The 14,225-nt window shown below is 29.0% G+C and overlaps 1 protein-coding gene across 1 annotated transcript in view; it reads right to left on the bottom strand.

Annotated features, from left to right (window-relative positions):
* LOC129980506 (uncharacterized protein CG3556-like) overlaps positions 1-14,225 on the bottom strand; it is a 32,960-nt gene that overhangs the window by 12,587 nt on the left and 6,148 nt on the right. The window contains exons 2-5 of the mRNA XM_056090840.1: positions 13,877-14,028; positions 9,453-9,627; positions 5,853-6,072; positions 2,516-2,763 (exon numbers count right to left, since the gene is read on the bottom strand). Of these exons, the coding sequence (XP_055946815.1) occupies positions 2,516-2,763; positions 5,853-6,072; positions 9,453-9,627; positions 13,877-14,028 (795 nt within the window). The remainder of the gene's footprint in view (positions 1-2,515; positions 2,764-5,852; positions 6,073-9,452; positions 9,628-13,876; positions 14,029-14,225) is intronic.

Genomic DNA, 14,225 nt, shown 5'->3' on the forward strand with positions numbered 1-14,225 from the left:
TAAAATTAAAAACATAAATTGGTGGGCGGGTGTGCGTGTGCATGCACATATGTGGATTCAAAATTAGCATATATTTATATTTTGGAGGGTGAGAATGTGCATCGATTCTATTAAATTTTGAATTTAATTTTGGGTTAATTAAATATTAAGGGAAATTATGGCGTTTTTCTGCTATAAGATCTGAAAATATTGCAGTACAAAAGTTAAAATTGGAAAAATTATCTTATCAATGATAATAAATTTTTACCAAATAAATTAAGTTTCTATTTCGATTTTTAAGAAATAATAAAAGCATATTTTTCAAAGACTTTTTCTCACAAAGTAAAAATAAAATTTAACTCGCATTAACATGTTTCTCGAGCATGGGAAAAATTAGCTTTTATCAACAGGTTGCCGTCAAGTTGACAAAGACTGAAATTAAAAATGAAGTTCACTTTTATTGAAAACTAAATTCAAAAAGTGTAATTTTTAGTATGTATCCGTAAGAAATGAAATAAGAATGAAACATGATATATTTAGATAGATAAGTGTAATAAAAATGTTTCTGTGAACGTATGAAAAATGTTTTTTAACATATCTATATTATTAGTTTAGTAATTTTGTAGTAAGTACGCTCTCGAGTATCCGGTTCGGGACTATTTGGCCTAGTTTTCTTTATCATAATTAATTGAGGAGAGTCGAGGATTGGTAACATTGCCAAGAGCGGGAGTCTGCTACCATCCTCCTTCGTATCGTATGCAAAATGCAAATTGTGACAGGAAAAGAGCAGCGTTCTGCTCGTTGTTCATCGTTTTGTCAGTGTGCAATGGACCTCAATTTGTGCACTATTCCTGATTATAACTGCATAGCAAGTACAGTAATCGTAAATTGTTCTTGGTGTATGTTTAATGTTTTTTTAAGTACACCACAATTAAATGTTAAAAATTGAACAGTTTATATCCTTTAACTTAATTTTCTCTAATAAATTCTTGCATTGCAGTATATAAACATATATAAACTATCGGTACAGTGATTTCTATTTCAACTTGACACTTTACCAGCAACTACTTCTATGACTCACCGAGCCGAAGCCACGTTCATATTCTTCGTGGCTTGAAATGAATGGAGGGCTTCGTACTCAATAAGAAGTAAAAAAATACGTATTATAAAACTGAGTTTGGGTATAAAAACTTTGTTTTCTTGTATTGGTGGCCAAAAAAAGAAGTTCATAGAATTCGGCAATTTTGTTATCCGGCCTGTTCTTCCGCCACATTAGTCCCGATACTCGGGAGTGTACTGTATTTAAATGAAACATGGTTTATATAAATAAAGAATGTCCATTCTTCAAATTTCTAAATAATTAGTATTAAGTATATACATCTAATAATAAAAAGTAACCTGAATGAAGTAAATAATTATATTTTATGCAGTCTGAGTTTGTAACTGTTCTGATGAATCACGAATTTTATGTTATCCTACAGATCGTTGATCCTATGAATCATAGCTAGTAAAAAAGTCTTGAGACACTAATATTTTAAATAAAAAAATGCACTCTATTGAGGCTAAAATTAAATGATTTAAAGATATTTGAATACTACTATTTTATAAGTTGTTGAAATTGCAGATTGTTTTCAAAATAGTGATATTCGAAAGTACATAACTCGATGAGATTTGGTCTAAGAAAATACGATTTTTTTTTTCAAATTTAAGTTGAAGTGTCAAGATTATCTAGTGAAATTCGTTTCCTATGTAACAAAAGACTGTATAAAATTTAGGTTTCATAATTTTTTCAGAAGTACATTCATTGGCTGAAACAAAATAAAATATTTTTATCGTATCAGTTTTAAATCCCTTTGAATATAAAACTAAAAATTGAATTTTTGATGAATTATAGAAATGTTTTGCTGAATATTTTTTTAGATATTGCATAAATTATTTAAAAAATATTCTCTAACGTGTATAAGACTTCAGTTCTGAACGATTTTGTTTCCTATACCTATATTTAAAAAAAAAATGTATGGTTTCAGCAAATATATTTTTGCATCGATTTTGCTGATCGATTCTGTCTTTTTTTTTTTTTTTGTACTTAAGTTCTCAAAAATATATTTGGTTTCCGCAAGAAAGAGTTTTTGTATTTTTTTTTGAAGTTTAATCACTTACGCTTCAATTTAATATTAGTTTTCAGGAAGCTAATAGAAAATTATATATATATATACATATAGTGCAAGGAATAAAACGGCGTAAGACATCTATTACAGTATGAGTTATATAACTATCAGTATTTGAAGCTTAAAAATACTTTGTTGATGATTGCTGCTTGAAAGTATTTAATTGAAAATATTAGACAACTTTACCCAGCAATTGAACTAATTGCCAAAGACGACTATTATAATTCCGTTAGATTTATATCGTCACTGTTTGCATGAAAACACCCAGAACAAACAAACAAGCATTAAATCGAATATTCTATAAATGGCAATCGAGCTATGGTTTTTTGAAATGTTAAACCATGAAATGTACATCAAAATGCAAATACCTTTCACAAAAGGATATTCAGAATCGCTGCTCAATATACTATTAAGATCTGAAATAGCTCTGAGAGGCCAGGATTCGTTGGCATTGCAGAGCGTTAAGTAAGCCAGAGGGTGCGTGAAGTTCCCGGATTCCTCCACTTGCTCCTTGAGACGTTTCACCAAGTTGTTGCCGTAGAACTGTCGAGGGCTGTGGCAGGTGACCAGAAGGGCATTGATGAACATGCTTAATTCGCTGTTCGTTAAGGAGGGCCTAAAGTGCACAAACACGTCTTTATTATAGAAGTTATGCAAAAGTATTATTTATTCCGTAAATTTAAACAATATATTAAATTCTTCTCAATATATTAAATCTGTTCCAAATATGCATTTGGGAATTAAATATTCTATCAAGATATCACAGAAAAAGAAATGATTGAAACATTATTATTACTAATCAATTTAGAGCATAAAAAGCAATAACCTATGAGCCTAATTTTTAAAAAAGCACAAAGAGAACCTCAGAAAAAGTTAAAGAAGTATTCTATAAATATTAATCAGTAAATTGTGTCTTCTGTGTTCATATTTCTACTTCTTTTTCACCATATATACGCTACACGCACAGAAGATGAATCCAATACTCATATGTATTAATAATAACTTATAACTTCAAAATAGTTTGAGTTTCTATGAGTTTTAGAAAAAAAATCTATGAATTTTGAAAAAGAATAGTACTTGCTATTCTTTTTTAAAATCGTTTGCTACATTTGAAAGCTAAGATAAATATCTAGTGTCTGTAAAATTTGTTCAAAATATTACTACAAAACTACAGCTGTATTTTAATTTTTTTTCTAATGTCTGTTGGCCTACAAGATAAGAATAATATTCAACGTATATTAACCGTAAGTGAGGATAGTTATATTCATAAATAATATAACTAAATTACACCTCGGCATGAAAAAATACATAACACCAACTTTGGTGTTTTGCTCATCAAAAAAATGGTCGTTATATTTTCTCCGTGATATGAGACCGAAAAAAGAAGTGGGAAATTTTAACAGTGATTTTTTATTCTTAAATAAAAAGCTATTAATCCGGAAGACTTATGAACTCTTTATTTATATTAACGTTCCGCTTTTAAAGCAACACTAAGGCTATTTTGGGATGGACCTCGTAATTTTGAACAGCAGTCAGATAACGATAACGACACCGGAGCTGGCAACCCCTCTCCAAACTTTCGCACCACATTAGCGGGAGGACGTTTGCACCCGACGGATTTAACATGCACAAAACTCGCTTACACGCTGGCTCTTTAGTGGAATTGAGTCTCGAACTTGAAACCCTTCGTAACCGATATATTACCAGCAAGTCATCGCGGTACCGCAACAGACCCGAATTCATGTTCAGAAAAATAATTCTTGTAAAATTCTTATTCTTCACGATTTCATATGGTATCATAATGGCTGAATTTCAAGGAAAAATTGAAACAAACTAAATTTTAATTTAATATTTTGTCGGTTGTTAAAATTGAATTCATTTCTGATGACTATTTGTAAATATTAATTTAGTATTAAAAAATTGAATATTGATAAATGTTTTCTTCTTATACATGCTAACTTTTCATTTTTTTTCTCTAAATATTGATCAACTAAAATTATAGAATAATAGCTTTTTTTTCATACAACAAATACAGAGAGAGTGATAATTGCTTACAAAGATTTATCGGAATCTTTAGCGAAGTAGTCAACAAATTTTGAAAGAACAATACAGATATCGATCTAAAATGTTTACCAGATTGTATCCTGTATGATATCTCTATAAATTTTAAGAGAATTAAAAAAAATCTCTTAAACTGTAAACTTATAAAAACTATTTTCCTAAATTTACTTTTTTTTTATGTAAGCCTAAGCTCTTAATCTACGATTGCGGCTCTTTAATATCTTTATTTAAATTAACTTTAAATAACTTTCCTTAAAGTTTAATTCTTTATTTAAACTTTCCTTCTCAAATGAACAAACTTTTATTTAAACGACGAAAGAACTGAAGCTGCATCGTTCTTGTCCTTCTATTTCTTTTCCGATTCATATCTGAGAACAAACATTATGGTAATTTTTTCATTGTCCAACTCAAAAACTTAAACGAATAAAATTACTATTTTTGATAAGGTGATCATCTAACTATGAAAATTATACTGAAAAACATTTTTTATTTATATCAATAGCTTTTGGAAAGAAATTTCGGTAGTTAGTCCCAATCTTAAATAATTAGATTTAATTCAGATGATTTTGAAAATTAATTTCGTATTTTTTTAAAATCCTTTGTATAAATTTATATAAAAAGAAATGAAATGAAATATTTAGTGAAAAATAAAAAATATCGTATAAGGCAATGCGAAATATCTACTGTAGTACATTATGAAATGATATTAATGATTTTTTCTCAACGAAACCAAATCATTAGTAAATGATTTAGAAAAGATCAAGAAATTTTTCTTGACAAAAATCATTAGGAAAGGACCAGAAAATTTTTTTCCTGACAAGAATTATTAGGAAAGAAAATTCTATTCCTGACAAAAATCCTTAGGAATGGAAATTTTGTTTCTGACAAAAGTTATTAGGGAAGGAAAATTTTTTCTAACAAAAATCATTAGAAAATGGTTAGGAAATTTTGTTTCTAATAAAAAACATTGGGAATTTTTGTTCATAGCAAAAATCCTTGGAAATAATTAGAAAATTTTGTTCATAATAAAAATCCTTAAAAAATGATTAGGAAATTTTGTTCATAGCAAAAATCCTTAGGAAATGATTAGGAAATTTTGTTCATAGCAAAAATCTTTGGACATGATTAGGAAATTTTGTTCATAGCAAAAATCCTTGGAAATGATTAGGAAATTTTCTTCATAATAAAAATCCTCAAAAAATGATTAGAAAATTTTGTTCATAGCAAAAATGCTTGGAAATGATTAGGAAATTTTGTTAATAAAAAAAATCCTCAAAAAAGGATTAGGACATTTTGTTCATAGCAAAAATTATTAGGAAATGATTAGGAAATTTTGTTAATAAAAAAAATCCTCAAAAAAGGATTAGGACATTTTGTTCATAGCAAAAATTACTAGGAAATGATTAGGAAATTTTGTTTCTAACAAAAATCATTAGTAAATGATTCAGGAAATTTTTTCCCGAGAAAAATGATTAGGAAATTCTGTTCCTAACAAAATTTCTTAGGAAATGATTAGGAAATTTTAATTCCTAATAAAAATCGTTAAGAAATAATTAGGAAATTTTGTTTGGAAAAATCATTTTGAAATAATGTTTATTCAGCGACAGGACAGCGTATCGTCAAGAACGATGACTTTTACTTTACCTTAATAGAGAAACTGCTGTTCTTAACGAAGCCTCCTTTGCCATTAATTCTTCCTCAAGGACAGTACCATTGAATGTAGCAGCTGCTGCCAAATAGAGAGCTACAACAGCTCGAGGGGTGTTTTCTCTCCAACCCCAGGCACCCGTTCTTTTTTGTATCAACCAGGAAACGGCCTTCTCTCTTGCCTCGGAAACTCCGTCGATGGTTAGCAGTCCCGTTCCTAAAACATTCAAAATTAAATTTGAAATGATGATTTCTGTTCATCGAAAATGAAAAATTGCAGTTGATAGTAGAGGTTTACAGAACATTTTTCTGTTAATATGAAATAAGTTTTTTAATAATGGCTTTTTAACTTAAGGTGAATTTATTAGCTGAAAATCCACCTTTCTTATTCATAATAAAAAAATAAAAAAAATTAGTAATTTGTGGATTATTTCAAAAATTTTAATACGATATTTGTTTATTTAACTTGTAATTCACGTCTACAATTGGGGACCACAGTGGCTTGATGGTACGATCTCAGTTTGGAGGGTTCCAGGTTCGAGACCCAGTTCTATCAGAGTCGTCATGCAAGCAGGCCTGGTGCACGTTAAATCCATCGAGGTCAAAACCCCTTCCGCTGGAATAGTGAGGAAGCTTGAAAGGGGTGGGGTGGTCAGTGTCGTCCTCGGCATCTGACCATAATTTAAAATTGCAAGGACCGCCTAAAAAACGAGCGAAACTAAATTTCTACCCATGGTGGTTTGAAAGACTTTTCAAAATTGTACGAGAAGATTACCTTACTTACTTAAGTACTGTGGGTAAAAGATTGAGCTAGCGTTGTGGTAGGAACTTGGTTCAATTGAAATTTGTACGAAAACTGTTGAATGAAAAATGATAAGACACTACCAAAATACTATATGCATTGGGTTTAGGCACTGGAAATGGATGATTAGTGATTCATTCATATCGAAAATGAATCTGAGAACAAAGTTAAAATCCCTTTCTAAGAATTTCTAAGCCTTTCTTTGTGTTAAACAGCATCTATTACTTGACGAAATATTTTAAATAATAATGAAATGTTTTTGATAATGTTTGATTTGATAAGTTTTGAAGCAATTTTTGAAGCTTCATGATCATCTCAAGACTCATAGCGAATGGAGTTACATGCAGTTAATTTCAAAGATACTGTCAAAATATTATACATTAATTGCCGTCCAGAATTATAGAATATTAAGCATAGTAATTTTTTCCCACACATAATCTAATCATGACATACATAAATACATTTAAATAATCTTTCAAAATCTTGATCAACTGTATATTACTACGTATTTTTCTAAATTTATTAAATAAAAGTGATCATTATTTTCCTTTGGTAATGAAAAATTTGATAAGCATATAAACTTTTTGTAAATATTTGAATTATAGGGTTACTTTCACTAGTAGAAAACTAGTTACTGCAATAGGTAGGCTGTACATGATTTAATACACTCCGCCTGAACAAATTGTAACAAAATTCGTTTACTCTGAAAAATGTATTTCTTTAGAATCAAACCGTAATTCAATGAACCTAGTTTATAGAACAGAAACTCAAATACTTTCAGGTTTTCCAAGACTAAAGCAATCTTTCCGTAGTTAATAAAGACGAACTTATTATTTGTATAGCAAAATTAGTAATCACCTATGCCTTTTATAACTGAGCGGAACAATCAGTAAAATTTTTGCACATAAAATGATTTTGGAAGAGTTATTTAACGCCTCTTAAGTCTGAATAAGCTATGAGAAGGCTTTCTGACAGAAATAGAAACCTTTCATAAACTAATAGTAATAATGAAATAAACGAAACAAATTTTGCGTTCTGATTAAATGAAGAACTTTTATCTTGTTTATTTAAGTATGCATTTTAGAAAAGAATATTACTTTGTCAGAAGTCTTTGCTTTACAAAGATTAATTCTGGGCAAAAACACATTACTTGAAAATTTAGCAGCTTGATAGAAAAAGATTTGAAAATGGGTGAAATATTTCATAAACGAAAGTATTTCATCAATTATTTTTTTGTCAAAATTACATTCCATCATTTTTAATGTTCTCATTCGTGTCTATCTTCAGAATTTTAATTTTATCGATATTAATCTTTTTCTCTTGTAATTTCTATTTAAAAAAATCTTGATCTTCTAACATAAAGAGTTAGGGAAATTAATATGTGCAATAGCATTGCACCACCAGAAATGATTTTAAATATGATTATAAAAAGAAGTTTCAGCTATTACATTTTATTTTAGATATTGTATTTTCTGCGTTTTAACACTATTAATAAAGGAGATTTAACATTTTGTTAATCTGCTTTGTTGTCTATTAATGTGGGAGTTCTATTAGAGAACTGCACGATGAAATTTGTTTATCTTATATTCTGAAAAAAAGATCCACCATCATTTGAGTAAAAAATAAGGATATAATAAGTAAATATTAAAGCACCACATGAAGAGAAGATGCAACTTCAGAAAAAAAAATTATGTTTAATTAACTATTTAACTAAAATGTCAATGAAATTTCCGCAGCATCATTCTGTTTAGTTCAACTAATCTGCGGGAATTCCAATGATTTGGAAAGTAAGAAAATTGCTGAATATAAGCATATATTTTAAATAAAAAATGTAGGTATTTTTACTTTATAAATATTATTATAAATTCTAAATTCTTAATTAAAGACTCTTAACAATATAATAATTAAAAATAATTTTAGCGGGTCTAGAAAAATATATTTATACAGAATATAACTTCTACTGCATGTAACTTTCTAAAATCTTCTAGATTGATTCTTTTTTTACAGAAATTTTTTTCTATATGTACATACAGGGTGTCCCAAAAAATGTATACACATTTTAGCAGCTGATAACTAAGTTATTTCTTCTTTCTTTACGGACTGAACCCATTGAACCGAGTGATGGCAGACAGACTTGAATTTGAAGAAAGGAAATTTATTCTAAAATGCTACTGGAAGTATGAAAATGCAGTAGAAGTGCAACGACAATTTAAGAGGGAGTTTAACAAAGAACCACCTATACGAGTTACCATCACTCGAATTATAGATAAGTTTGAAGCTGATGGAACTGTCCAGGACGTCCATAAACCTGCAACAGTTGTTCAATTGAGGGCACCATTGAACATGAATGTACGAATATCCCAAGGGATTTGTTCCATCATGAGTGATATTCCATCGCTTCGCGTTGTCAGCAGTGTCTGGAGCAGAACGGACATCAGTTTGAGAACATGCGATAACAAGACAATAGAATGATATTTGTAGAATCTTTTACATGTTGAAAATTATTGGAATTATAATAAACCCCAAATTTACAATTATTTAAAGTGTGTATACATTTTTTTGGGACACCCTGTATATATAAACAGATATATACATATATAAACTAAAGGGTGATAAATTTACTAATTAAATTTGTTATCCTCAAAAATTGATCTTAGTTATTTTAATTAGTTAATAATTAATTTGTATCTTAAGCTCAGTTCATAGCACTATTAAATAAATTTCTTTTAAGTGAAATCTCATATAAGTAATAAACCAAATTTTAGACATTTTCATATGCATAAAGGATTACTTACTGACAATGTATTCAAGTTCGAAAGTTGAATTAGAATAGACTTTCCGTACGAAATGAACTACAGTAACTGTAGCAAAAGCTGTGATGGGACTTTTACTGTAATTTGAACTGCAAAATATGTATACATCACTTGTTCCCGTAACAGTGATTTTCACATAGTCATCTACACAAGAAAGCTGAAAACAATAGACCATTTTTTCATATTTTATATCAATTAGGTGAACATATAAAAATATAAGAGTCAAAGTTATTTGATCAAAGTGAATATAATGCTACAAGAAAAAAGTTTAATATTGAGGAGGTGAGGGTTCTGTGGAAATTGATGCCAAAACTAATAAATATTATCTCAATGCAAACTTGATTTTTTGAAGGAATATGAAGCATTCAATTTGGTTAGAAAATAAAGATTAAATTTAAAAAAAAATAAAATCCTTAGGAATAAAAGACACAAACACACTAATAGTCACACCATGGATGGATTACTACGTCAAATCAGTAATCCAACCATGCAGTGATACATATTTACATACAATTAAATAAAATGCTAAGCAAAAATGCATTAGTGATTTAATACAATATTTTTTTACGCCGTAATAGGCATTTTACCTAAGTAATACGTATTATATATAAAACGAAATTCCAATTAAATAAAATTCTTTTTCGGTTAATTTAAATATTTTAAATAAATATCTTGCCATCATACATAGTCATCAGAAAATATTACACATATGCAGAGTGTCCCCCAAAATGCAGAACACATATTTATTTATTTAGTTGTTGCCATTTTCCTTATAATTCCAGTTAGAAAGTTTCTCTAAATAAAGTGGAAAATTGTATGAAAGCATTTTGGCTTATATGGATATTAGTAAATTAAAGATTAATTTAAAAAAATTTAAAAATTAATTTTTTTATACAGTTCTCACAGTGATAATAGTGACACATTTCTTTTACATGCATGCGCAGATAAACACAGAAAGTTTGATTCTTCTGTCTACAAACCTTGCAGAGATATGTTTATTTTAAAATTTTGGTGAGTTATTACAAATTGAGATGGTAACATTAATAATATTCACATTTCAATATAAACGTACATTACAATTCAATTCGAGAAATTGAACATTGCAGAAGAGCTCAAAGAAGGTTTGGAATACGAAAAAAAAAAAAGAAAAAAAAAAAAAGAGAGAAAGAATTCTTTGCTACCTATTGAGTGTGTGATACTAAGTTTTTCAACAGAATGATAATTCTCATTAAGAAAGAATGTTTTCAAATTCTTATGATTTATATTGTATGCTATATATATATATTAGAATTCATTATAAAATGTAATTGCTGTTGTTGTTTATAATGGCACTTGCCATGGACAATCTCGCTGACAATGTCAGGGATTTTAAGCCAAGGGAGCGTCTCTTGTTTTAGTATCGCCAACTAGGGCCAAGCGTACGTCTTAGCTACTCACGCATCACATTCGCTTGCAAAACCCCTTTTTACAGGGGGGCACATTCACACCTCTCACAGATAGAACAGGAAGAACAACCATGGCCGAACCGGGACTCGAACCCAGGACGCCCAGGTCACGGGGAAGACGCGCTACCCCTATGCCAGGACGCCGGCATAATATGTAATTAAAATTGGTAACTAAATAATTAATAGAATGTATATAAATAGAAGATTATTTCAGAGACTTAATTTTACCTTCTTTCAGAATAATAAAAGTAAAACTAGCATGGGTACATTCTATTGTTTCCCTCACTTAGTTTCCAGATTACTGTTTAACTAAAATTCATTACATTCTAGGGTTAGATGGTTTTTCAAACACTGTTTTAAAAAACCGTTTTTTTTTTAAGTAAATTTTTCACATTCGAAAAACCGGATTTCCGGAACGCCTGGATATTCCAATTCTTCAAATAATAATAATAATAATAATTTTATCGATTGGGACCGATTTGTCCATAGCTGAGGGATTAAGGCGACGAGATGCGAATTTATTAACAAGTGAAGGTATATTTGAATTTCTGTTAAATGAACTAAATAATTTAAACACTAAAATAAGTTTGAAATTATTATATGCTTTAGAAGAATGAATTGAAAAAAGAAGACTAGTAGAATCAGCAACTCTTTTGCTGTACTTGCAAAATCCACAAAACATTTCTAGTTCAGCGAAGAAATCTAGTGTACTTTCTTTAGCTTCAAAAACCAAAATTATTAAGTTATCTGGAAAGATATTGTCTAGAATATTTCCAAATTCTTATGTTGAAACAGATTCTGATGAAGAGCACATTGAAGAAACTACTCATCAGAGTAATGCTTTTTTAAAAGAAGCCATGAAAAAAAATCAATTCATAAAGTTCTTGAAGACCCTGACGAATAAGACTTAGCCACCATTCAGTCGATATTTTATGTTTTTTAAAATCCTATTTTTTTAGGAAAAATTAAAATTAGTGAAAACAATATAAATATTATTCAAAATTTTTGGTTAAGTTTTCGTTATTTTGTGTAAGTAATATGTATATGTAATCTTTAATTTTATGAAATTTGATATTGATTTCGTTTTTTGTTATTTTATATTACTTAAAGAAAATATTTTTCCCTATTCTATTTTTTTTTTTTGACAAAAATTCGAAAACCGGCTGAAACCGGTTTTTCAAAAAGTTGGTTTTTGTATAAACCCCATTGCATTCCCGTAAAAGGGAGTTTATTTTTAAAAATAGGAATTTGCTAACCTCCTCTAAAAATCTCTCGAATATAGCATTTATGATGATCCCAGACATTTTATCAAGTTTCCTATTTTTCATTCTTTTTAGGAATAATTTTTTCAAAACATTTAAAATAGATATTTGAAATATATATCAAGGGAGCACCGATCACATCGATAAGTTTCGAAGAGGAGTCATAAATGTACTTTAATATAGCATCTGAGCCACATGTTAAAAGAAATAACATGTTAACTCTTAACTGGGGACGTGCGGTATGTGAAACCGCCAGCGATGGATTTCCGGTCACCCGTAATCTATTTTTAGCTCAATTGAATAGATTGGCCCTGTAACTTCCTGTTTAGTGACCTACAATACAAGTGCACTTTTTCAACCTATTTCAGCGGATGCCTTTTAAATTAATTCAATTATATCTTTAAGCGCGGTCTCTAAGACCGCACCTCCGTGTTAGAGTCCCAGTGATAAACAAGGCTTAGCAGACGGAGCTAAAACTTGGGCCCCGAAATATCATCCAGTTTACTGATCCTATTATGAAGCAGTGTTTCAGACACTTTTAAATAAAGCAGAAAGTGATTTTCGTGATGAGGATAATTGTACAGAAGAGTTTTTCGATGGAAGTCCACATTCGACTGATTCTGATATGTATGTTCAAACATAATTAATTTTTCCAGTCATAATGTATTTTGAAAAATTTATAAAATATATTAATATACCAAGATATATATATATATATAATTTATAGGTTGATTTTTGTACTAGTTCTTAACCTGTATGTTTAAAATGTCCTAGAAAACCGTGCTATGAAAGTCACACAAGCCGATAAAACAAAGGCCTAATTTTTTCTCTTGTCAATTTTTTATTTTATTTTTCATATAATTCTTGAATTTTACATTATATTATCTTCTATATACCTTCATATACTGTAAAAATAAATATGATTTAAAAAGTAAAAAGTAATATGTTTTTTCAAGAATATTATTTATTGTAACATGTACTTTGAAAAGAAAACGTATCTTCAAACGCCTTTACTTTTTTCAAGGATAATATATTTTGAAAAATTTCTAAAACGTATCTATATATCAAGAAAAATATCTGCAAAATATATTGGCAGTTTTTCGTACTAATACATTCATTAGAAAACTTAATTTGAGTGTAAATAAAATGCGATCTCGTAGACAGCACCTCCCCATTTAAGTCCTAAAATTTCACCTCCCCAGTTAAGGGTAAAGACGAAATATAGTTGATTTGTGATGCAAAGGAGGTTTTTCTTCCTTACACTAAAATATCAGTACAGGGATTCACTAGGTTAGAATAGCATCAGATCGGAAATCTAAAAAATTCAAATAAATTACCATATTTGAAGCAGATTAAATTTTCAGAATTTTTCTCTAACTGTATGAAATAGATTTTAAAAATCATATTTTATTAATCTGCTGTTTTCTGCCTTTTAAACTGAAAAGTTTTCTAATTCGTATTTCAAAAAATGCGGGGATTTTTTATGATATATTGTTATTTCCATTATTATTATTATTATTTTATTTTTTGTCTACACTATCAAAGTTTACCTCAAGGGTGTAACACCTTGATCATTTTGGAATAAAGATATTCACCATTTCGTATCTTTTTTAAATCATTTTGTATCAATTTAAAATATCATTCGTGCTAGATAGACATGCGTTTTAATTTCTGTCATGAAATAACAATAAATACTCACATTCGAATTTATGCTTTCGAACTTCAGACGAATAACATGGTCGGCTGGAACTGGAATTGTCCAACATTTTTCAAAAGAGGAAAATTTGCCATCCGAAAAAATCTTTCCAGATGCATTTCTTTCTGTTTCACAATTCTGGCAATGAACAGCATCTGTAATAATAAAGATAAAAATATGAGGGCGTTACAAAAATACAAATGAGACGTCTGCTACCAACTATTTAATTTATAGAATTTAAAAATACACAAACCAATCTCTAAGTAAAAATAAAGAGAAATGAATTTTGTTCGGATAGTTATATTATCATTTCATCCGAAATTATTGTTTTAAATCATATCTTGTGTCAAAT

Source organism: Argiope bruennichi, chromosome 1 (assembly GCF_947563725.1).
Source record: "Argiope bruennichi chromosome 1, qqArgBrue1.1, whole genome shotgun sequence".
Lineage (NCBI taxonomy): Eukaryota > Metazoa > Arthropoda > Arachnida > Araneae > Araneidae > Argiope > Argiope bruennichi.